This window comes from Hypanus sabinus, chromosome 13, assembly GCF_030144855.1.
Source record: "Hypanus sabinus isolate sHypSab1 chromosome 13, sHypSab1.hap1, whole genome shotgun sequence".
NCBI lineage: Eukaryota > Metazoa > Chordata > Chondrichthyes > Myliobatiformes > Dasyatidae > Hypanus > Hypanus sabinus.
The window spans coordinates 65,210,896-65,237,801 of NC_082718.1; the positions used below are offsets into that span (position 1 = coordinate 65,210,896).

At 42.5% G+C, this 26,906-nt stretch overlaps 1 protein-coding gene across 1 annotated transcript in view; it reads left to right on the forward strand.

Moving 5' to 3' along the window:
• The window catches only part of LOC132403954 (cilia- and flagella-associated protein 54-like), a 460,583-nt gene that overhangs the window by 363,337 nt on the left and 70,340 nt on the right, over window positions 1-26,906 (forward strand). The window contains exons 59-60 of the mRNA XM_059987831.1: window positions 3,051-3,159; window positions 11,570-11,729. Coding sequence (XP_059843814.1) covers window positions 3,051-3,159; window positions 11,570-11,729 — 269 coding nt within the window. The remainder of the gene's footprint in view (window positions 1-3,050; window positions 3,160-11,569; window positions 11,730-26,906) is intronic.

Genomic DNA, 26,906 nt, shown 5'->3' on the forward strand with positions numbered 1-26,906 from the left:
CCTTCAAAAGAAAACAAAAGCATTTAGACCCCTAAATCCCCAACTCCTTCCTCATCTATGTAAAACATTTTGAGTTTGCATTTTAATGTATGAAAGGTAACTAAGTTAATATATTTTTAATAAGATAAGTTATTATTTTTATATTTGATATTCTCTGTGTTGTTCACTCACTTTTTGTCATTTGTACAATTTGTTCTTTTTTCATGTCTTGGGTGTTTGATGTTTTCTTGAACAGGTTCCATGGTTTTTCATTGTCCATGGCTGCCTGTGGGAGGATGACTCTCTCAGCCCAATGGAAGAGGAGAGAAGAGAAAATGCCTGGGATGGGTGGGGTCTTTGATTATGCTGGCTGCTTTACTGAGTCAGTGAGAAGTATATCCTGAGTCCATAGAGGGAAGGTTAGTTTTCATGACATGCTGAGCTATGTCCACAACTCTCTGCAGTTTCTCTTGGTCACGTGCAGAATGGTGGCCATACCAGGCTGTTATGCATCCAGGTAGCATTCTTTCTAATTTATCAATAAAAATTGGTAAGGGTTGATGGGGACATACCAAATTTCTTTAGCTTCCTGATGAAGTAGAGACATTAGTGGGCTTTTTTGGCCTTAGCATCTACTTAGTTGGACCAGGATAGGCTATTGGTGATGTTGACTTCCAGGAACTTGAAGATATCAACCCTCTCAACCTCAACACTATTCATGTAAACAGGAGCCGTGTACCATGCTTTCTGAAGTCAACCACAAGCTTGTTTGTTTTGCTGACATTGAGGGAAATGTTGTTATCAGGACACCAGGTTATTAAGGTTTCTATCTCCTTCCTGTACTCTGGTTCATAATTATTTGAGATGCTACCCACTACAGTGGTATCATCTGCAAACTTGTAGATGGAGGTAGAGCAGAATCTGGCCACGCAGTCGTTAGTGTACAGGGAGTAGAGTAGGGGCTGAGGGTGCAGCTTTGTGGAGCAGCATTGTTTCAAATGGTTCAATTTAATATCAGAGAATGTATACAGTATACAGCCTGAAATTCTTACTATTTGCAGAGACATCCACAAAACAAAAAAAATCCAAAGAATGAATGATACAAATCAGTAATTATTGCCTAATCTTGCTGATTGCAGTCTGTTTGTCAGGAAGTCAAATGTTCAGTTGCAGAGGGAGGCATAGACTTCCATGGTCTGGAGTTTGATGGTGAGATTGCTTGGAAATATAGTATTGAAGGTGGAGCAGTAGTCAATAAACTATAGTCTGATGTAGGTGTCTTTACTGTCCAGCTGATCTGGAGATGAATATAGGACCAGGGAGATCGTATCTACTCACAACCTGTTCACAATTGCAGTAGTTCGAGATTGTCAGGAAGGCTAGAGTTAATACATGCCCTGAACAGCCTCTTGAAGCATTTCATGATGGTACATGTCAGAGCCGCTGGTGGAAGTTGTTAAGGCAAGTAGGGAAATTAACATGTTTAAGTTAACTTCTCATAGTCCAGATGAAAGGTCATTGTTCTGAAACACTGACTTGATCTTTCTCCCCACAGATACTGCCTTTCCTGCTAACTATTTCCAGTATTTCTTATTTTATTCCATACTCCAACTAAGAATTTACCCAAGTTAAATTTAACTTTACCTGATCATGTTTTTCTGAGCTCATGAAACAGTTGATTAGAGGCAGGAACGATCATTTCTGAAAGGAAGATGTTCCCTCAATTGTGAGAGGAGAGCTGCAAGATTACAACTGCTGATCCCCAAAGAATCCCAGTGCTGTAATAAGCACCCTTGGCCAACATCATCCCCATCCCACCACACTGTAAGCCATCACCTTGAGTCTCCAGGATGGCCTCTTTCTACGGTAATGATCAATATTTTCCCCATAGTCTTCCTGGCCATTAGCCAGCCAGATTGCCAATTTGTCTCTTTTAAAAATAAACTAAGTTGTGAGGTTTCTTTGTCTGCTTTTAACCTTCCCTATCACTGCGACCCCAACCCTGCCCTTCACTTTCTAGTAAACATCTGTCTCAGAAATTATGACTGTGTCAGTTGCTGAGCATTTTATGCATATTTCATGGAAACTCCTCCCATAAGCAATAAATATTCTGTTACAAGTTTGAACAAAAACTTCTTTTATGTCATTCTCTTAAATCTATATCACAATAACTAACTTTTCAGCATTCAATGACAAGTGTTTGTATTGGTTCTTTGTTACGGGATGCTCACAATGACTCGAGTCTAACAATTTACTTTTGACATTGAGATAATTGATCCTGAGGTCACTATAGCCCATAAACTTATTGGACAAGCCACGTAAATGCACAGCAGGTCAGGTGCTGTGTTTCATATAGCAGTAACATTCCACCTGACACTCAAAAACCTTTCCTGGAATGTGATGGAGAATATCTCCCCAGTCTGTCCCCCAGTCAGTTGTCAGGATGAAAGCAGCTCTAGCAATTAATACCATTAAGGACAAAGTATCTTGCTTGTTTGGCATCCTAACTATTATGTCTTTGCACCACTAGCATACAGTATGTTTCATCCGCAGACTTTACAATTAATCACCTGTCGTAGTTCAACAGCATCTTCCTAATCTATGATCCCCACCATCAAGGACAAAGTTAGTAGCCACATTGAATCACCAGACTCCCCTTCAGTCATAAACCATTCTGACTTAAAAATATTGTTGATATTCCTTCGTTGTTGCTGGGTCTAAATCCTGGAACTCCCAACCCAAAATCAATGAAGGTAGAGTACTATCTTCACTAGAAACTGCAGAGATTCATAAAGGTGCCTCACCACCACATTCTCAAGAGCAGTTGGGTTTGGAAAATATATACAGAACTTGCCTGCAACACCCTCATCCCAGAAACGGTGTGAAATTGTTTCCTGTAAGTATTAATTCACACAAGGATCATTGAGAGCACTTCTACCTGCACTGTGATAATCAGAAAATGTAACCATCATTTACTTCATATATTTCAAATTTGAATTGCATTATAGTGAGATGTCCTTCTACAAATATTGTAACATTACTCAGAAATATAATATGCTTATCTTTTTCAGGAAAAGTACTATGCCAGTTGACTGAAATATGTTCTGGGAAAAGCCTTGAAGCTGCTAATTTTTTGATTGAAGCCATCAATGTTTCTTTGTTTCATGGGCAAAATACCTGGTAAGCTTAATGGAATTGGCAAAGGTTTCAACAGTGCCAAGAACACCATGGACATGCATGAATTTTTATTGAGAAAGCTAAATATGGGGTTACTGTACAAAATCGAAATACAGAAAATTCTGAAGTCTTGTCATATGAAGTATAGCAGACTTGCTGTGAGAAGAGATTTAGCAGACTAGATCCACACTTTCTTGAGTTAAGATAAATTAGAGAGTTCTCAATGAAACCTACAAAATTTTTACGGGGCTGAATGTGAGGAAGCTGTAGGCTTTGGCAGAGAAATCCAAATCCAAAGGTCAATGTATCAGAATAAGATCTTATAGGAGAGAAGGAAAAAAAAACTTTTCACACAGACAATGGTGAATTTTTTGAATTCTTTGTCCCAGAGAACTGTAGAGGCTTCATCACTGAGTTAATCTAAAACAGAGAGTAGTAGATTTTTATATAAAGAAAAACAAGAAATTTAGGGATGAAATGTGGAAATGTCATGAACTCAATTGGCCTTGACCTTGATGATTGGCCTACAGGTTTGAAGGACCTATTGCTGTACCTATTTCTTACATTTATGTTATGTTCTTCCATTAACTTACCTCTTCACTTCTTACTTTAAAATGAGCTTGGCATGTATTCCTTTCTATCATCTTTGTATCTATGAATATGCTTGCATGTTACTTTATCCAGCTTGACTGCTTGCTGTGGTGTGTATTATGTTTAAGCTTGGCTCAATCTGAATGTTGATTTGGATATGTGGGAAGCTAAGAATAAATTGTTTGTATTAATATGCATGGCCATATAGTGGTGAGAGTCTTGCATTTTGGAGTGGAACTAGGTTGAATAGGGATTCTGACTCCATTTTAGTAACTGCAAGGTGATTCTTCCTGTTAATTTGAGGCAGCATACAGTATTTGGGTATGAAATTGGATCGAACACTTCCAGTTGCAATCCATGTTAACTCATCCAAGTATTTTTAGCAATTATATGAGCAAGTTAAGACATCACTCACTGAGCAGTTCATATTTTAATCCCCTCAGACATTAGTCCTCACTTTCAGGGACTCTACACTCAAGTCTGCTATATTTATTATTTATTTATATAATCTTAGGGTTTTTTTCTTTTGTATTTGCACAATTTATTGTTTTACACATTGGTTGTTTGTTCATCCTTGTGTGCAGTTTTTCATTGATTCTCTTGTTTTTCCCACAAGAAAGTGACATAACATTTTCTTTGATAATTGATTTTGAACTTTAATTGGAACTCCAAGGTACAGAAAATGACTGTCATTAAAGAATCACATGGAAGCAAGAAGCACAGCACATTTAGTTGCAATGTAAGGGGCCAAGCTGCTGACATCAGAACGTCACACATGACAGCCTTGAAATAGATCACAAACCACTAATAAGGCCTTCAGGGTGTGCTCAGACAAGCAGGGAGCACTGTTTACAAAATTTACTGAGCAATTTGTTCACTGGCTGCTCAATTATCATACTAATGGTGGAAATTTATCACCAGATATTTCAGGATGGAAGTCAGGCTGCTCAGTGAAGATCATAGATCACAGAGTGGTGGGGGGGGGGGGGGTGGAATACAGAAATTTTATTCCCAGCATCTTTAGAGACATCTAAATCACCTGAATCTCTCTGATGAGCAATATATTTGCAGGCCCAGGCCTTACTTGGAAAACCCAGATCTCTTCCTGAATGAAAAGCATGTCCACCCTCTAAATGAAGAAATTATTTTTGAGAGGAGTATTTTCTTCAGTGGCATGTCTTCCAGCAGCTCTCAAAACTCCCTTACCTTAGAGCATCTACTTTGCTTGATATTTTTGGTGTTCAGTGCTATCCTGAGGATTGAATCTTGAAGGACAAAGGGCATTAAAAAAGCATGAGAGAAAAAAAATGAAATATGAAGGAATCCTGGCCAATGATATAAAAAATTTTTCAAATATATGAAGAATATGAGAGAGGCGAGAGTAGATATTGGACTACAGGAAAATAACACTGGAGAGGTAGTAATGGGGTAAGTATTTTTCATCAGTCTTCACTGGAACACACTAGCAGTATACCAGAAATTTGAGAGTATCAGGGGGTGAAAGCAGGTCCTACTACTAAGGAGAAGGTGCTTGGGAAGCTGATAAGTCACCTGCACCAGATAGACTACACCCCAGAGTTCTGAAAGTAGCTGAAGAGATTGTGGAGGCACTAGTAATGATTTTTCAATAATCACTAGATTCTGGAATAATTCCAGAGAACTGGGAAATTCCAAATATCATTCCACTCAAAAAGGGGAGGAGGCGGAAGAAAGGAAATTATAGGCCAGTTAGCCTGACTTCAGTGGTTGGGAAGATGTTGGAGTCGATTGTTAAGAATAAGGTTTCAAGATGCTTGGAGACACATGATAAAATATGCCAATACATGGTTTCTTTAAGGGGAAAATGTTATCTGACAAATTTGTTGGAATTCCTTGAGGAAATAACAGGAAAGATAGACGAAGATGAGTCAATGGATGTTACTTATTTGTATTTTCAGTAGACCTTTGACAAGGTTCCATACACAAGGCTGCTTAACAAGATAAGACCCCGTGGTATTACAGGAAAGATCCTAGCATGGATAGTTTGGGACAGCAGGGTAGTGTAATGGTTAGCACAACGCTTTACAGTATAGATGACCCAGGTTAAATTCTTGCCACTGCCTGTAAGGAGTGTGTACGTTCTCCCTGTGCTGCATGGGTTTCCTCTGGGTGCTCTGGTTTCCTCCCTCAGTCCAAAGTTGGTAGGTTAATTGGTCATTGTAAATTGTCCCATGATTAAGCTCAGATTAAATCGGGGGATTGCTTGGCATGGCTTGAAAGGCCAGAATGGCCTATTCCACTGTGTATCTCAATAAATAAAAAAAAGATTAGCTGACTGAAGGGGCGTTTTATGGTTGGCTGCTAGTGTCTATCACTTCTTTTCATGTTATTTGTCAGTGATTTGGATGATAGAATTGGATGATAGATAGAACTTTGTAGCCAAGTTTGCAGATGATACAAACAGATCTGGAGGGCCAGGGAATGTTGAGGAAGACGGGAGTCTGCAGAAGAACTTAGATTGGGAGAATGGGCTAAGAAGTGGCAGATGGAATTTAGTGTAGGGAAGTTTATGGTCATACACTTTAGGAGAAGGAATAAAGGTGTAGACCATTTTCTAAATGGGGAAAAAATTCAAAAATCTGATGTGCAAAGGATTTACTGAGTCCTTGCAGATTAACTTGCAGGTTGAATCAGTGGTAAGGAAGTCAAATACAATGATAGCATTCATCTTTAGATTATTAGAATATAAAATCAAGCATGTAATGCAAAGGCTTTATAAGGCATTGGTTAGACCACATTTGGAGTATTGTGTGCAGTTTTGTGCCCCTTATCTAAAAAAGGGTGTGCTGGATTGGCAACAGTCCAGAGGAGGTTAACGAGAATGACAGAGTTATCATATGAGGAGAGTTTGATGTCTCTGGGCCTGTGCTCACTGGTGTTTAGAAGAATGAGGGGGATCTCATTGAAACCTATTGAATATTGAAAGCTTTGGATAGAGTGGATGTGAGTAGAATATCTCCTATAGTAGGTGAGTCTAGGACGAGAGGGCACTCAGAATAGAGGGATGTCTGTTTAGATCAGAGATGAGGAGGAATTTATTTAGGCAGAGGGTGGTGAATCTGTGGAATTCATTGCCATAGACAGCTGAGGAGGCCAAGTCATTGAGTATATTTTAAGTGGAGGTTGACAGATTCTTAATTCGTCATGGAGTCATAGGAGAAGGTATCACAATTGATGTTTATCTGGACAACTAGGAATTCCCTTAGATAAAGATTATTCTCATAAGCACTCATCACATTCATTGAGTCTTCCTGTGAGTCATGCAGCTCTTTCCACTCGCCCTAACAATAACTGAAAAAAAAACAAGATGAACTAACATGCTCCCTCACAGGGTCATCGGTATTATTTAAAAGAACTAATCCCTTCTATTCATGCTTACTATAGCTTGCAATTTTCTGATGAATCATGGTTAAAACACTCTGACCTCTACACAAGGTACACAAGGAACTCCACAATGCTGATATTCCATATTGACATTTCAGATTGAGAGTATCACTGACAAGACCAGCATTGACTACCATTTGCCATTTACCACATAAGAGAGGAATATCCTCACCTTGGAGGCAGTGAATCTGTTGAATCCTGTACACAAGAAGGCTGTGCAGAGTCAGTCACAGAGTAAAGACATAGATGAAGACAATGAGTAGTGTAGGTGACCACAAGATATGGCACTGAGAAAGAAGCTAATTTTGCTGAAGGACTTATTTCTACTTCATTTATTTAAGTTCTTAAAAAAAAACAGATATTTACCCTTTTCTATACATTACATCATTTAAAAATGTCCAGTTGTTCTTGGTAAATATAGTTTTCCTTTCATAGAACCATGGTGACTCTGCTAAATTATGATTTACTGCCATTTCATTGGTTTTTCATTTGGCTGACAATAAAGTTGCACACGTCAGGATACTCTTCAATGACTGCAGCTTAGCATTAAACACTACTGCCCCTTCAAAACTTGTCACTAAGTTCCTAAACCAGTGTCTTGGTGCCTCCTTCTGCAAATGGATCCTTGATATCCTTACTGGCAGACCCCAGTTAGTACAGATTGGTAACTATATTTCCTTCACAATCACCATCATCTCAGGTGCACCACACGGCTGTGTGCTTAGCCTTCTACTCTTCTCCTTATTTTTATGATTGTGTGGCAAAGTACAGCTCCGATATCATGGAACCAGCACATAAGTGTCATTGCAAAGAAGGCTACAGAGGCAACAGAGGAAAGGCACAGGAAGCACCACAATGGAGCTTCTGCCCCTGCTGCCCCTCCAGGCTTCACCTGCCAAGTATGTGGCAAGTAGTGCCTGTCAAGGATCAGTCTGTACACAGCCATTCCAGGACGCACATATCAAGCCCCACTAACTGACTGAAAGGAACCATCATCATCCTATGGGATGGATAGCCAGAGAGTGAGAGACCACCAGGTTCAGGAACATGTATTACCCTACAACCAGCAGACTCTTGAACCAACATAGATAACTTCAATCATACTACTCTGAATTGATTCTACGACCTACAAATTCCCTTTCAAGGACTCTTTCTAACTCATGTTCTCTATTTTTATTTGCTCAGTTCATTTTCTTTTTTATATTGATTGTTGGTCTTTGTCTTTTTGTGTAGAGCTTTGTGATGGAATTCTATTATATTTATTTTTTCCTGTAAATTCCTGCAAGAAAGTGAATCTTACGGTAGTATATAGTAACATATATATGACTTCATAATAAACTTACCTTGAACTTTAAGATTAGCAATAGTTCTTTCGGCCCATATTGTTCATGCTGACTTTGATGTCAGTCTGAACTAATCCCATCTGTCTGCACATTGGCTAATTCCCTCAATTCCCTGCCTGTTCCCTGCATGTGTCTGTCTAAATACTTTATTAAATGTTTCTGCTTCGTCCCTTTCTCCTTCCTGATACATAGCACCCTTTGTGTATAAAATAAAACTTGCCTTTTAAAATTTCTTTTAAACTTCCATTTAAACTTTCCCTCTCTCATCAAAAACCAAACATCTCTAGTATTTGGTATTTCCAACCTGGGATAAAGATTCTGACCTTCTATGCCTCTCATAATTTTATGTACTTTCAGGTCACGCCTCAGCTTATGACACTTAACAGAAAGCAATCAAAGTTTGTCCAACTTCTCCTTACACTTACTATTATCCAGTCCAGGTGCCATCCTGGTGAATCCCTTCTTCACCCTTTCCAAAATCTCCAAATCCTTCCTGTGGCAACCAGAATTGCGCTCAATATTCCAAATGTACTCCAACCAAAGTTTTATACATCTGCAATATGACATGTCAATTCAGTGTCTCCTCAGATAAAGATGGGCATTTATGAGCAATGCCTTCTTTACCACCCTATATACTTGTCTGTTGCCACTGTCAGGGAACTACAGATTCTGCTCCTGAGATTGTTTATTTTCCAGATGTATACATTTGCTCATCTCATTGTAACTAAGTGCTTTTTTAAAAAAAATGCATTTTCCCACTGCTTTTGTGCCATTTCAAGAGTAGTATGTCAATGAGAAGGGCATATGAGGATGCAGGAAGGATTGTTGAGTTACTAACAAGAGAAAATCTGCAGATGCTGGAAGTCCAAACAACACAAACAAAATCCTAGAGGAAATCAGCATGCCAGGCAGCATCTATGGAAAAGAGTGCAGTCAAAGTTTCAGGCCGAGACTCTCATCAGAAATGCTCAGTTGGTTAGTGGCAGTATCATATGGACCATTAAGGGTCCTGACCCAGGAATATAAGAAGTAGAAGCTGGAGTAGCCATTTACCTAATCACACTTGCTCCATTATTCAGTAAAATCATGCTGATCTCTCATTTCACCATTATTTCCCTGCATTAACCCCTATAGTCCCCAATTCCCTTATGATCTAAACATCTATCAATCTCTGTCTGTCATGGTCCAGATTGGTTCCCCTTTAAATTTAGTTAGGTTGCGTTATGTTCCGGACCATTGACTCCTTGTTCCCTTCTAATTCCATTTCACGTGTCCATTGAGCTTGGCCATTATCTACTCTCGACCCGAACCGGCAGCTTATAAGCCCCTGGCTTTAGCATTAGGAAGCATTAGCAAGTCGCCGTCGCTACCACAAGCCAGAGTTATCTAGTCTGCATCGGAGTGCCGGCAATTCGCCTTCCTTCGCCAGAGTGGGTCTGGGCAAGGTCAAACTGCCAGGGGTGAGTTGAAAGCAGAGTCCTGGCTTGATGTTCATGCCCAGTGTCCCTGTCTGCCCCTCGAAGAAGAGTCCCGGCTCGGTGCCTGAGTTGAAGGCGGAGTCCTGGCTCGACGTTCCTGTCCTGTGTTTGAGTGTCCACGTTTCTGGCTGCAGCGATCCATGGTGTCCATGTTTCTGGCTGTGGCAATCCATGGTGTCCACGTTCTGGTTGCGGCGATCCATGGTGTCCACATTTCTGGCTGCGGCGATCCATGGTGTCCACATTTCTGGCTGCGGCGATCCATGGTGTCCACGTTCTGGTTGCGGCGATCCATGGTGTCCACATTTCTGGCTGCGGCGATCCATGGTGTCCACGTTCTGGTTGCGGCGATCCATGGTGTCCACATTTCTGGCTGCGGCGATCCATGGTGTCCACGTTTCTGGCTGCGGCGATCCATGGTGTCCACGTTTCTGGCTGCGGCGATCCATGGTGTCCACGTTCTGGTTGCGGCAATCCATGGTGTCCATGTTTCTGGCTGCGGCAATCCATGGTGTCCACGTTCTGGTTGCGGCAATCCATGGTGTCCACGTTCTGGTTGCAGCGATCCAAGTTCCCAGTTTCCAAGTCCAAGGTCCATGGCGATCCAAGTTCCAGAGTCCAGGTCCAAGCTCCGCGGCGATCCAAGTTCCCAGTCTCCGGGTCCAAGGTCCGCGGCGATCCAAGTTCCCAGTCTCCGGGTCCAAGGTCCGCGGCGATCCAATTTCCCAGTTTCCGGGTCCAAGGTCCGCGGCGGTCCAAGTTCCCTGTCTTTAAGTCCAAGGTCCGTGGCGGTCCAAGTCCCCAGGGTCCCAGTCATGGCCACGATGATCCAAGTCCAAGGTCCGCGGTGATCCAAGTCCTTAGTTTCCAAATCCGAGGTTCGTGTTCCTCTTTGTCCTCCTTGATTTCCTGGTTCTCTATGTAGCAAGTAATAAATGGTATTTTATTGAACCTAAGAAAGTCATGTTTGTGTCCTGTTCGTGGGGCCTCTCCCAGCACCCTTGCCCCAACCTTGTAACACTGTCTTAAATATTCTTATTGACTTAGCCTCAGTGAACCTTTTGGGTATGAATTCTGAAGTTTCTCCATCTTCTCGGTGATGAAATTTCTTTTTATCTTTATCCTGAATGGGTAACCCTTTATTTTTAACATCATGACCCCCGACTCAACGCCATAGAAAGCATTAACTCAGCATCAACTCTAGTAATCCTGTTAAGAATTTTTATTCATTTCAATAGGATTATCCCTCATTATTCCAAACTCAAAAGTGTACAGATCCTGTCTGCTTAATTTAATCTGATCTGACAAATCTTCCTTCATAGGAATTAATCCAGTTGAACTTTGCTACTCCTTGTAGGTAGGTAATCAAACTTGCACACATTATTCCTGATGCAGTCACTAGGGCTTTATACAATTTGCAACAAGATGTTGTTGCTTTTGTTGTCAAAACCTTTTGCAGTAAGTTCAACATGCTGTAATATTAGTACTTATAATTGCTTGATGTGCCTGCATGTTATAAGGAATTCAAGCATTACTTATAAAAGGAATAATGGATAATGTTTTGTGTGTATCTTGTAGGCTGATAAGGCAGGCATATTTGGAACTTGTCTTGTTATATTTCCACCTCTCTGATGAAGATGACAAAGAAGCTGAGAACAGCCTTAGACACGACCAACTGGATAGCAAACTGCCTGTGAAATCAGGATTGCTGTTAGTTCCGAAACAGGCCAAAAGAAGGGTAAGCATGAAGTAGTTATAGTACCAACCAATTATGGTTGGTGCTATAAAGGACTTAGATAATATGCCTGCCCTGTTGCATTATTCCTATATCAGAGTTGAACTTCTATAAACATAAATTTTAGGGTATATGCAAAGTTATCTGGTTTCAGTCTTTTCCCTTTGGAGGAAACATTTATTATTAATCTTACTGAGTGTAAGAACACTAGCAATTCTCCTAAAAACATGTCAAAATAAAAGGAAAAACAAGATGTTGGAAATACTCAGTAGGACGGTCAACATCTATGGGAAGAGAAACAGAGTTAATGTTTTGGGTCAAAGATCTTTTGTCAGAACTGGTTAGGAAACAAAAGCATATTTAGTTGCAAAGACTACAGGGGAGGGCAATGTCTCTCAAAGATTAAAACTGATGTAATTAAGAGGATAAAATGAAAACCACATTATCTGATCAATAACTGAATGTGAACAGTTACTGCATCCCCTTTTCTACAATTGCTAAGAAAAGGGGGTGTATTGCAATTTATAGACTTAATCTTGAATTCCTCAACTTCAGGTAACTTGACTTCTGTTAGTATCAGTTATTTATCTGTGGTATTCACTTAGCTTGTTTGTTCTTTTTCTCTTTTTTTTACTTCTCTTGGGGTGGTGGATGTGCCCAGCCTGACCTGCTGTGCATTTTGCAATTCCTTCATTCTTTTATTGAACTTCTTTTACTCTATATTCTTGCTCCCCATCTTTTCCCATTCACAGATAACCCTACAACATATCCCCATTGTCACCCTGGTTTCAGACTATCCAAGATATCCTCCTCCCCCACCCTCCATTTTATATCAGTTCAGAGGAAGAATCTTCAACGTGAGATTTTAGCTCTGTTTCTCCTCCCACAGATGCAGCCTAACCTGCTGAGTATTTCCAGCATTTTTATATATATTACCATGAATACATAAGTTGCACAACCTCAGACCCTCTTCCTCACCTTGATTCTTAAAACACCATTACGTCGCTCACTTCACCTTCTTTGATTAACTTTTAGCTATTTCCAGACATAATGGTTGGTGCGTGGAATGCACTGCCTGAGTCAGTGGTGGAGGCAGATACACGAGTGAAATTTAAGAGACCAGTAGACAGATATATGGAGGAATTTAAGGTGGGGGGTTATATGGGAGGCAGGGTTTGAGGGTCGGCACAACATTGTGGGCTGAAGGGCCTGTAATGTGCTGTACTGTTCTATGTTCTATAATCAAGGTTCTTGGGTTGAAGATTAACCAAACTAATTTGGAGTTAATCTTGTGATTTGTTATGTAAGTATATTAGTCAGTGAAGAAATAAACCATTCAGTTGTTTACAGAACTGGTTGGATCAAAGAGAGAGTCTTTGGTATCAAAATGAATGCAAAGGGAAAAATCAATGATGGGGTGCTGTCCCTGCATTCTATTAATCAGTGAGAACCATTGGGGTAGAATCCTGGCTTACTTACACTCTCTTCCCAATCGTATCTACATGCCAACCATGTCCCATTTGGTAACAGTTTGTATATTTACTGTTGTTCCAGAGGCTTGACTATAGAAACCTGGGGATTCTCCACTATTGCAGGTGCTATCTTTCAAATGATATGTTAAACAAGGGTGCTGCTGGCTCTTTCCAGTTAATATAAAAGATCTCTTGGGAAGACTTCAAAGTTATTTTGGTGTTCTGGCCAAAATTCATCCCTTAACAACATCATAAATGCTGATATTACAGTAGAGTAAATAGAATTATGGGGGCATGAGAGAGGAACTGGCCAAACCTGATTGGATAGGAACACAAGCAGGGGTGACGGCAGAACAGCAATAACTGGAGTTTATGGGAGCAATTTGCAAGGCACAGGATAGATACATTCCATAAAAGACAAAGTATTCTAAAGGGAGCATGATGAAACTGGGTTAGGCTGACAAGAGAAGTCAAAAGCAATATAAAAGCAACAACATAAGGTAGGGACAAGTGGAGTGGCCATTAAATGAGTGGACTAGTATTAGACTGGGGAGGCTTTGGCAAGAACAGGCCTGGACGATGTAAGTATTGAGTGAATTTTTTCTTCTTCTTTCTTCCTCTTTATTCTTCATTATTTGTCTGTCAGTGCATAGTTAGAGCAGTGAGAATGGCTCCAGGGGCTGTTCTTTGTGTGAGCTGTGGAAATTCTGGGAGACTTCCAGCCTCCTGGATAAACACATCTGCTCCGAGCTGTAGCTCTTTACAGAATGTATTAAGGAACTGGAGTTGCAACTCAATAATCTTTGGCTCAAATGGGAAACTGAGGAGGTGATAGGAGAATTAAGGAGGTAGTCACCTCTAAGTTGCAGGATTCAGGTAAATTGGTGACTGTCTGGAGAGGGAAGGTAAAAGGACAGCCAGCACAGAGAACACCATGGCCATTTATCTCAATAATGTATCATGTTTTGGATGCTATTGTGAGGGATGAACTACTGAGGGGATAGCCACAGTAACCGGATCTCTGGCTCTGAATCTGGCACTGTTGCTTAAAAGTGAAGGAGAGGAGAAGAGGACTGCATTAGTGATAGAGGATTCCATAGTTAGAGGAGTAGATATGAGATACTGTGGATGCAATAGAGACACTGGGGTGGTATGTTGTCTCCCAGGTTCCAGGGTCAGTGACATCTCAGATTGGGTTCATGACATTCTAAAGGAGGTGGGTGAGCAGCCAGAAGTTTTGATACATATTGGCACTAATAACATTGGTAGGAAAAGCAAGGAAGTGCCAGACGGAGAACTTAGGCAGCGAGGTATAAAGCTGAAAAGCAGGACCTCCAGGGTAGCAATCTCTGGATTGCTGCCTGTGAGACCCACCATTGAAAATAAGAATAGAATGATTTGGCAGATGAATGCAGCGGGTAAGGTATCAGATTTCTGGATCATTTGAATCTCTCCTGGCTAAGGTATGACTTGTACAAAAGGGACAGCTTACACCTGAACCAGAAGGGAACCAGTGGCCTTGCAAGGTAGATTTGCTAGAGCTGTTGGGGAGTGTTAAAACTAATTTGGTGGGGGATGAAGCCAGAGTGATAGACAGTGTGTGGTGAGACTGTCAAGAAGAACAGGCAGATGACAGAGCAAATTTACAGTCAGTGGGATGAGTTGCAGTGAAAAAGAGGGACAAGATTGAAAAGGGTGACAGATACAGGACTGAAGGTGTTTTATTTAAATGCAAGCAGTAGACAGAACATGGTAGATGATCTTGTACAGTTAGAGGTTGGCAGGTGTGACATTGTGGGCATCACTGAGTTGTTGCTGAAGGAAGATTACAGTTGGGATCTTAACATCCAAGGATGCACACTGTATTGAAAGGACAGGCAGGTAGACAGAGGGGGTGGCAATGTTCTGTTGGTAAAAAATGAAATCAAAAGAGGAAGCGTTCTAAAGGCAGGATGGCACAACCGTGATTGACAAGGGAAGTCAATGCCAACATAAAAGCAAAAGAGAGGGCAGGATTCCCTAAAGGTTAACATGCAGATTGAGTCAATGATGAGGAAGGCAAATGCAATGTTAGCATTCATTTCAAGAGAACTAGAATATAAAAGCAAAGATGTAATGCTGAGGCCTCACTTGGAGTATTCTGAGCAGTTGTTGGCCCCTTATTTAAGAAGTGATGTGCTAACATTGGAGAGGGGTCAGAGGAGGTTTACAAGAATGATTCCAGGAATGAAAGACTTATCCTATAAGGTGTGGTTGTTGGCTCTGGGCCTTTACTTACTGGAATTTAAAAGAACGTGAGATCTCATTGAAACCAATTAAATTTTGAAAGACTGAGCTCAGTGTTTCCCAACCTCTTTTATACCAACACCCCTTTAAAGCACTTTCATACTTCCCAATGCCCCCAAAAGCACATTCATACTTGCCAGCATCTCTCTTTAGGCACAATATGCTTTCTGCCACCCCCATAGTGTAACAACTATGTCTACCATATGTTAACATGAGAAAAATGATTCTGCTTCAAGTTTTTATTTGTCTTTGAACCTAACTTACACAGTACCTATGCACTGTACAGCACCTTCAATATCAGTGTGATCCTTGAGCTTGATGGGTTTTAGCAGGATTTGAAATACGTGGTTGAGGTTGTGACAGCAAAAGCCATGTGTAACAATGTAGAACCAGTTTCTATTTCTTGTGAGTATGTGGTTCACTGCACTAAAGACTCTTTCAACAAGGTAGGAGGCTGGAAATGCAATGAAAAGCAGATTGGCTTTTCTCCAAAGACCAGGAAGCTCTGAATGACAGTGTAGCCACATACCATAAAAGCTGACATTTTTGAAAAGCACTTTTGTTTCTTCATAATTCTGAATTTCGATAACTTCTTGCAAACTCTCTTCCTGTTCTTCCACCTTGCAAGGAAATGGGTTAATTATGCAGTCTGGAATTCCCAGATCATTCAAATCCTTGAATTAATTCTGAAAATCCTTCTTCAGTGACTGCAGGTGTAACATAGAACATAGAAAACCTATAGCACAATACAGGCCCTTCAGCCCACAAAGTTGTGCTGAACATGTCCCTACCTTAGAAATTACTAGACTTCCCCACATCCCTCTATTATTCTGAGCTCCATGTATCTATCAAAAAGTCTCTTAAACACCCTATCGTATCTGCCTCCACCACCATTGCCAGCAGCCCATTCCATGCACTCACCACTCTCTGAGTAAAAAACTTACCCAACATCACCTCTGTACCTACTCCCCGGCACCTTAAACTTGTGTCTTCTTGTGGCAACCATTTAGTCACAAGTAGATAGGGTTGTAAAGAGAGCTTTTGGTACATAGGCCTTTATAAATCAAAGTATTGAGTATAAGAGTTGGTATGTAATGGTGAGGTTGTATAAGACATTCGTGAGACCGAATTTGGAGTATTGTGTACAGTTTTGGTCACCTAATTACAGGAAGGATATTAATAAGGTTGAAAGAATGCAGAGAAGGTTTACAAGGATGTTGCCAGGACTGAGAAACTGAGTTTACAGAGAAAAGTTGAATAGGTTAGGACTTTATTCCCTAGAGTGTAGAAGAATGAGGGGAGATTTGATAGAGGTGTATAAAATTATGACGGGTATAGATAGAGTGAATGCAAGCAGGCTTTTTCCACTGAGGCCAGGGAAGAAAAAAACAGGTCATGGGTTAAGGCTGAAGGGTGAAAAGTTTAAAGGGAACATTAAGGGGGGCTTCTTCACGCAGAGAGTGGTAGGAGCGTGGAATGAGCTGCGAGATGAAGTGGTGAATGCAGGCTCACTTTTGACATTTAAGAAAAACTTGGACAGGTATATTGATGTCAGAGGTTTGGAGGGATATGGCCCAGGTGCAGGTCAGTGGGACTAGGCAGAAAAATGTTTCGGAATAGCTAAGAAGGGCCAAAAGGCCTGTTTCTGTGCTGTAATGTTCAATGGTTCTATTTCAGCCCTGGGAAAAAGCTTCTGACTATTCACACGATCAATGCCTCTCATAATCTTATACACCTCTATCAGGTCACCTCTCATCCTCCATCGCTCCAAGGAAAAAAGGCCGAATTCACTCAACCTGTTTTCATAAGGCATGCTCCCCTATCCAGGCAACATCCTTGTAAATCTCCTCTGCACCCTTTGTATGGCTTCCACATCCTCCCTGTAGTGAGGCGACCAGAACTGAGCACAGTACTCCAAGTGGGGTCTGACCAGAGTCCTATATAGCTGCAACATTACCTCTCGGCTCCTAAATTCAATTCCACAATTAATGAAGGCCAGTACACCGCATGCCTTCCTAACCACAGTGTCAACCTGCACAGCTGTTTTGAGCGTCCTATGGATTCAGACCCCAAGATCCCTCTGATCCTCCACACTGCCAAGAGTCTAACCATTAATACTATATTCTGCCATCATATTTGACCTACCAAAATTAACCACTTCACACTTATCTGGGTTGAACTCCATCTGTCACTTCTCAGCCCAGTTTTGCAACTATCAATGTCCTGCTGTAAGCTCTGACAGCCCTCCACACTATCCACAACACCTCCAACCTTTGTGTCATCAGCAAACTTACTAACCCATCCCTCCGCTTCCTCATCCAGGTCATTTATAAAAATCACAAAGTGTACGGACCCAGAACAGGTAGATCCCCAAGGAACATCACTGGTCACTGACTTCCATGCAGAATATGACCCGTCTACAACCACTCTTTGCCTACTGTGGGCAAGCCAGTTCTGGATCCACAAAGCAATGTCCCCTTGGATCCCATGCCTCCTTCCTTTCTCAGTAAGTCTTGCATTGCTAAAATCCATATACACTACATCTACCGCTCTTCCTTCATCAATGTGTTTAGTCACATCCTCAAAAAGTTCAGTCAGGTTTGTAAGGCACGACCTGCCTTTGACAAAGCCATACTGACTATTCCTAATCATATTATACCTCTCCAAATGTTCATAAATCCGGCATCTTGGGATCTACTCCAACTTACCAACCACTGAAGTAAGACTCACTGGTCTATAATTTCCTGGGCTATCTCTACTCCCTTTTTTGAATAAAGAAACAACATCAGCAACACTCAAATCCTCCAGAACCTCTCCCGTCTGCATTGATGATTCAAAGATCATCCCCAGAGGCTCAGTAATCTCCTCCCTCACCTCCCACAGTAGCCTGGGGTACATCTCATCCGGTCCCAGTGACTTATCCAACTTGATACATTCCAAAAGCTCCAGCATATCTTCTTTCTTAATATCTACATGCTTAAGCTTTTCAGTCTGCAGCAAGTCATCACTACAATCACCAAGATCCTTTTCCGTAGTGAATACTGAAGTAAAGTATTCATTAAGTACCCCTGCTATTTCCTCTGGTTCCATACATACTTCCCCACTGTCACACTTGATAGGTCCTATTCTTCTACGTTTTATCCTCTTGCTCTTCACATACTTGTAGAATGCCTTGGGGTTTTCCTTAATTCTGCCCGCCAGGGCCTTCTCATGGCCCTTTCTTGCTCTCCTAATTTCCTTTTTAAGCTCCTTCCTGTTAGCGTTATAATCTTCTAGATCCCTAACATTACCTAACTCTCTGAACCTTTTGTAAACTTTTCTTTTCTTAACTAGATTTATTACAGCCTTTGTACACCACGGTTCCTGTACCCTACCATAACTTCCCTGTCTCATTGGAATGTACCTATGCAGAACTCCACACAAATATCCCCTGAACATTTGCCACATTTCTTCTGTACTTTTCCCTGAGAACATCGGTTCCCAACTTAAGCTTCCAATTTCCTGCCTGATAGCCTCATAATTACCTTGACTCCAATTAACTGCTTTTCTAACTTATCTGTTCCTATCTTTCTCCAATGCTATTGCAAAGGAGATAGAATTATAGACAATAGACAATAGGTGCAGAAGTAGACCATTCGGCCCCTCGAGTCTGCACCACCATTCTGAGATCATGGCTGATCATTCACTATCAATACCCAGTCCCTGCCTTGTCCCCATATCCCTTGATTCCCCTATCCATCAGATATCTATCTAGCTCCTTCTTGAAAGCATCCAGAGAATTGGCCTCCACCGTCTTCCGAGGCAGTGCATTCCACACCTCCACAACTCTCTGGGAGAAGAAGCTCTTCCTCAACTCTGTTTTAAATAACTGACCTCTTATTCTCAATCCATGCCCTCTGGTACTGGACTCTCCCAACATCTGGAACATATTTCCTACCTCAATCCTATCAAATCCTTTAATTATCTTAAACGTTTCAATCAGATCCCCTCTCAATCCCTCAATTCCAGCGTGTACAAGCCCAATCTCTCCAATCTCTCTGCGTAAGACAGCCCTGCCATCCCAGGAATCAACCTAGTGAATCTACGCTGCACTTCCTCAATTGCCAGAATGTCCTTCCTTAAACCTGGAGACCAAAACTGTACACAATATTCCAGGTGTGGTCTCACCAGGGCCCTGTACAAATGCAAAAGGACATCCTTGCTCTTGTACTCTATTCCCCTTGTAATAAAGGCCAACATTCCATTTGTCCTCTTCACTGCCTGTTGTACTTGCTCATTCACCTTCATTGACTGATGAACTAGGACTCCTAGGTCTCTTTGCATTTCTCCCTTACCTAACTCTACACCATTCAGACAATACTCTGCCCTCTTGTTCCTGCTTCCAAAGTGGATAACTTCACATTTATTCACATTGAATGACATCTGACAAGTATCTGCCCACTCACCCAGCCTATCCAAGTCTCCCTGTATTCTCCTAACGTCCTCTTCGCATGTCACACTGCCACCCAGTTTAGTATCATCAGCAAAATTGCTGATATAGTTTTCAATGCCCTCATCTAAATCGTTGACATAAATCGTAAAGAGCTGTGGTCCCAATACAGAGCCCTGTGGTACCCCACTAGTCACCTCCAGCCAGTCCGAGAAACACCCATTCACTGCTACCCTTTGCTTTCTATCTGCCAACCATTTTTCTATCCATGTTGAAACCCTGCCCCCAATGCCATGAGCTCTGATTTTACTCACCAATCTCCTATGTGGCACCTTATCATGATCACTATCTCCAAAATACTCTCCCACTGTGAGATCTGACACCTGACCAGGTTCATTTCCCAATGCCAAATCAAGTACAGTCTCTCCTCTCGTAGGCTTATCTACATATTGTGTCAAGAAACCTTCCTGAACACACCTAACAAACTCCACCCCATCTAAACTCCTCGCTCTAGGGAGCTGCCAGTCGATATTTGGGATATTAAAATCTCCCATCACGAGAACTCTTATTATTACACCTTTGCAGGATCTGTTTCCCTGTCTGCTCCTCAATATCCGTGTTACTGTTGGGTGGCCTATAAAAAACACCCAGTAGAGTTATTGACTGCTTCCTGTTCCTAACCTCCACCCACAGAGACTCCGTAGATAACCCCTCCATGATGTCCACCTTTTCTGCAGCCGTGACACTATTTCTGATCACCAGTGCCACGTCCCCACCACTTTTGCCTCCCTCCCTGTCCTTTCTGAAACATCTAAAACCCGGCACTTGAAGTAACCATTCCTGCCCCTAAGCCATCCAAGTCTCTCTAATGGCCACCACATCATTGCTGCAAGTACTGATATACACTCTTAAGCTCATCCACTTAGTTCACAAAACTCCTTGCATTAAAATAGACACATCTCAAACCGTCCATCTGAGCATGTCCCTTCTCTATCACCTGCCTATCCTCCTTCACCCACAGTCTCCAAGCTTTCTCTATTTGTGAGCCAACCACCTCTTCCCCAGTCTCTTCAATTCGGTTCCCACCCCCAAAAATTCTAGTTTAAACTCTCCCCAGTAGCCTTAGCAACTTTCCCCACAAGGATATTCAAGTGCAACTCATCCCTTTTGTACAGGTCACACCTGCCCCAAAAGAGGTCCGTCCCAATGATCCAGAAATCTGAAACCCTGCACCCTGCTCCAATCCCTCAGCCACTCATTTATCCTCCACCTCATTCTATTCCTATACTCACTGTCACCTGGAACAGGCAGTAAACCCAAGATTACTACCTTTGCGGTCCTGCTTCTCAGCTTCCTTCCTAACTCACTGTAGTCTTTTTTCAGGACCTACCATCCGAGTTTCTTTCCTGCGTCCACAGAATCGCCTGTCTGACCCTCTAACTATAGAGTCCCCTATCACTACTGCCTTCCTCTTCCTTTCCCTACCCTTCTGAGCCACAAGACTGGACTCTGTGCCAGAGGGATGGCTACTGTTGCTTCCCCCAGGTAGGCTGTACCCCCCCAGCAGTACTCAAACAGGAGTACTTATTGTCAAGGGGTACAGCCACAGGAGTACTCTCTAGTACCTGACTCTTCCCCTTACCTCTCCTGACTGTGACCCACTTGTCTGTCTTCTGTGGCCCCGGTGTGACCACCTGCCTGTAACTCCTCTCTGTCACCTCCTCGCTCCCCCTGACCAGATGAAGGTCATCGAGCTGCATCTCCAGTTCACTAATGCGGTCCCTTTGGAGCTGCAGCTCAACACACTGGGTACAGATATGGCCATCTGGGAGGCTGGGAGACTCCAGGATCTCCCACATCTGACACCAAGCACAGAAAACCGGCCTCACACACGTACTAGTTCCTTTCTGCAATTAACCCAGGTGGAACAATCTCACCTCGTTATCGCCTCAGCCCATTGAGCCAAAGCCCTATCACTCTGCTGCCCGCTGGATATGGCAAGTGGTACTCTTGCAAATCACTGTCTGTGAAAGAGAGTGCCATATGTTCCATGCAGGGAAACTATGAGAACATTCTTCTCCCAATCTTCTCCCAGAATTAGAATTGAACATACACATGGACTAAGATGTTAACTGTCCTGTGCTATCATCAGTGGGATGATCAGTTGATCTGCCACCTGTTTTCAGGAGTTTCGGTCTGCTTATGATCAAGACTCCCTCAAGGTGGTGGGACAGCAGTGCTAAAGCACCACCTCCCACTGATGAGCTTAACAACTTGGCATCTGCCTCCATCAGAGCTGTTGGTCGCTTCCATCCAACAGATAGTCTACTCTTCAGGTGTCTATGCAGCTACTGAAGAGTTTACAAAAGATGGATACACTATCCGACTATCTATCCCTCTGGACGTACTTAGTTCACACCCATGATGATCCTGTCTCTGCTGCCTCAGTTACAACCCTGCTGGTTGACTTGACCTCTCTTCTAGTGAAGCCAAGGTCACACAGCCACTTCTGGAAAGTGAATGCAATAAAGCCACAGCACCCTACTTAGAATGGATAGCATGAGACCTTCCACCCTCTGTCTCTGCACTCTGATCTTAATTCTGCATACTTGTTTAACTTGCGGTCATGGGCTTCATCAATGTTGTCTTCCCAGGGGACTGTGAGTTCACCAATAACCACTTTAGTGTCAGACCAGACGATTATATCTGGATGCAATGTGGTGAGAGCTATTTGCTCTGGGAAACTGCCTTTCCCATCCAGGTCAGCTTTGATACACCAATCATTGGCTGAAGAAAGTATGCTTGATCGTGGGCCTGCACTGTATACCCTTGACTTAGAGCCTTCTTTCACAAATGATATGCAATGTTCTGTGCAGCATGTGGCATGAGATAAGTTGTGCTGCAGTACTGTCTGCTCAACCACTTCTGTTACAACTTTGAGAACGTTGTTATGTCTCCAAGTGTACATGTCACTGGACAGATTGACTCTGCATTTACTCAAAATATGCTGAAGTGTTCCCTTCTCGCCACAAGCAGCACACCTGTCTGTCTCATCTTCATACCAGGTGCTGAGGTTGACAGGTGTTGGGAGCAGGTCATACACTGCTCTATATAGAAAAGAAATGCGGAGTGGTTCCATCTGCCACAGCACATTCCAAGATAGATGTCATTGTTGAACATTTTCCCACAGGACCAAGCCCCTTGTTTGGTCAGGCCAGCTGCTTTAGCTAACCTCTTCTCCTCTTCTACCTCTCGTATTGCATGTGTTACAAGCTCACGATGCTCCTTACCTGTAGAAGATGACCACCACTTGTGGGTTGTCCATCCAAGTCCCTGGCAGCCAAGCTGGGTAGCCCCAACCATCTCCTTGTGCTTCAATCTAGTCTCATCGACTGCTGACCGGGCTGACCACTTCCTGCCTGATCTCACATCTGGCTGGATGTTCTTGATGACAGGGTCTTTTGAGTCTCGAAGCATCAAGAATAATCCTACCTTGGCTACCTTAACCTCTTCAACAAGGGATTGCACTGGGATGGTAAGCTTTGTCTGGCTACTGTGGATTGCAATATTAGTGATGCTGCTCGGTACTCCAAGCCACTTCTTCACGTACTTGTTGATCTTCTGTTCCATTGCCTCAACATGGGACATTGCCACTTCATAGACAGTTAGTGGCCACATTATCTGTGCATCAGTCTGCACTGCAAGCACCACAACTTCAACTTGTCGACAGATATCAGACCTCTGCTGATCTGTTCTCCTGTCTCTTGAACCCTCTTGGTGTCTCTCAGCTCCTCTGTGTACCATCACCCGAGGCTCTTAACTGGTTGGTCCTGAATGGATGGAATCTCCTCTCCACAAAGGGTGAAATGAAAGTCAACCAGCTTTCCTCTCCTAAGAACAAGGCTCCTTGACTTCTTGGTCTTGAACTTCATTCTTCCCCAATCCATTAGCTCCTCGAGTCCAGATAGTACACTTTCCACTGCCTCCGTGCTAGGACCCAAAAGGGTGAGATCGTCCATGAACGCACATATTGGTGGCAACTCCCCTCTGCCATCAAGTGCGACACCTGGTCCTACTGATTCTGCAGCCCTCACAGTGACCTCCATGGCTAACACAAAAAGGATGGGTGAAATCGCACATCCCATTGGGATACCAATGTCCAAGCTCTGCCACCTAGCTATAAACTGCTGAGTGGAAAACCTCATCCAGAAATTGTTGTAGTACTGCATAACGAAGTTCCTCGCCTTAGCAGGAATCTATAGGAATTCCATCGCAAACTCAATCAAGACATGGGGAACGGAACCATACGCATTTGCAAGATCAAGCCAAACTACAGCCAGATTTCTTCTCAACCTTTTCGACTCCTGGATGGTATGCCATATCGTACTAGTATGTTTAAGACATCCCGGGAAGCCTGGTATTCCTGCCTTCTACACAGATGTATTTACCAATCCATTCTCTATCACAAATGAAGATATTCTTTCTGCTAGAATGCCAAACATAATCTTCCCCTCTACATTCAGGAGTGAAATTGGTCGGAATTGATTCAATGTAATAGAAATCTCTTCCTTCGGGATGTATACTCCTTCAGCCTCACTCCATGACAAAGGAACCTTGTCTCCACACCATCTTTAACAATCTCCACAAGTATTTCCTCAGCTCTTCACACTTCTTGAACACCTTATACGGCACTCCATTAGGTCCTGGCACTGAACCTGACCTTGCCTTTTTGATGAACCGTTCGACTTCTGCCAGTTTGGGTTCTGACAGATCGAACTTCACTCCTGGCTCCATAGGCTTCACAAGGCCAGAAATGTCAAGCAAAGGAGCCTCCCGCTGTTCGTTAGAGTAAGAGCTTGTCAGGTGATCCTCAAGTTCTTGTTGAGAGATGTTAAGCTGCCCGCTCTTATTTTGTTCAAACAACTTCTTTGTGAACTGGTGGGAGTTCTCAAAGAACGCCTTTCTTGCCTTCTCTCTCTTCTTTCTCTTTTTACACTGTGATTCTGCACGACGAAATGATGCTAACCTTATTCAAAACTGCTCTCAGAGATCAGCAAGCCCTGGCTTGTCACCCTCACTTGCTACCTTCCACCTCTGTCTGAATGATCTAAGCTCTCTCCTCAACCTACTAACCTCCTTCTGGCGCCTGTTTGGTTGCTGCGTAGGCTTTGCTTTCTTCAACTAAACGAAACCTGTACTTTCCAACATTATAAATCATATCACCCATCACTTCCAACTTTCTCTTTGATGTTCCCCTGAGAGTGTTCTCCAACATCATACTGATATCCTCATCAAACACACGCCAAGCCTTCTCATCTGCCATTGCTGGCCACTTGACCTTCCTCTTCTTCTCTACCTCCTCACCACCGCCATCATGCGAAGGATCTACCTGGGTAGTGTGGTCTGCAACCTGACCTGGGTTATCTCTCGTCTGACCTGGAGTATGATGACTCTGTCCAGAGCGAATCGCTGTGGCTTGTGTATCAGTGGTTGAAAAGACCACATCTTCTGTGCTTGGTGAAGTAATTTCATTTTCATCCACTGGGATGGAATAGCACTTCAGTTTTGCTTGGTGGACTCGTAAACCTTTAATGCTGGAAAACGCTCTCCCACACTCAGAGCCTCTTATCCTAGCTCTTGGTTGTAGTCATTCCCTGTAATTAACTGTATCCGTCCAGTTGGGACCATCATTCTCCCTCCCTCTCTGAGGACCCCGGGGTATGTTTCTCCATGTAAATTAGAAGCTTCAAGATATGATACACCCCAGGTTGTTGTGGGAATTGAGAGAAGAAATCACAGGAGCATTAGCTATGATCGACAGGCTGCAGAGTTGGGCAGAAAAATGGCAGATGGAGTTCAATTCGGACAAGTGTGAGGTGATGCATTTTGGAAGGACAAACCAAAAGACTGAGTACAGGATTAATGGCCAGTTACTTAAGAGTGTGGATGAACAAAGGGACCTTGGGGTTCAACTCCATGCATCTTTCAAGGTTGCTGCACAGGTTGATAGGGTAGTTAAGAAGGCCTATGGGATGCTAGGCTTCATAAACAAGGGGATTGAGTTCAAGAGTAGAGAGGTCATGTTGCAACTCTACAAATCTCTGGTGAGACCGCACTTAGAGTATTGTGTTCAATTCTGGTCACCTCATTATAGGAAGGATGTGGAAGCTATGGAGAGGGTGCAGAGGAGATTTACCAGGATGTTGCCTGGTTTGGAGAACAAGTCATATGAAGCAAGGTTAGCAGAGCTGGGACTTTTCTCTTTAGAGCGTAGAAGAATGAGAGGGAAATTGATATAGGTCTACAAGATTATGAGAGGCATAGATAGGGTGGGTAGTCAGTACCTGTTTCCCAGGGCACCAGAGTTCATATGTACAAAATTAAGAGAGGGAAGTTTAGGGGAGACATCAGGGGTAAGTTTTTTACACAGAGGGTCATGAGTGCCTGGAATAACTTGCCAGGGATGGTGGTGGAGGCTAAAACGTTAGGGGTATTTAAGAGCCTCTTGGACAGGCACATGGATGAAAGAAAAATAGAGGGCTATGGAGTAGTGTGGGTTTAGTACTTTTTTTAATGATTATATGGGTCGGCACAACATGGAGGGCTGAAGGGTCTGTACTGTGCTGTAGTGTTCAATGTTTTGCTTATATAATACCAATTTTCTGATAAAAGTGGACACTGCACTTTTTGCCTGGATTAAATTGAAATCCTCACCCTGCAGTTTCATATTTAGAATGTTCATTTCGTCGTACAGATCGGCAAGGTATGCCACTTCTCCATGTAGAAGTTCAATCTTGTTTCCCAAGCTCTTGTCGACTTACAGCAAAAATTCAACCATCGAGTCAAAAATATCAAATAAACATTTTAAGCAGCAGCCTTTTGACAGCCAGTACACTTCAGTGTGAAGAATCAAACTTTCAAACTCTTCATAGTTATCTTGGCATAACTGATAAAATAATCTGCTATTTAGTGGATGAGCTTTAATTTTGTTGA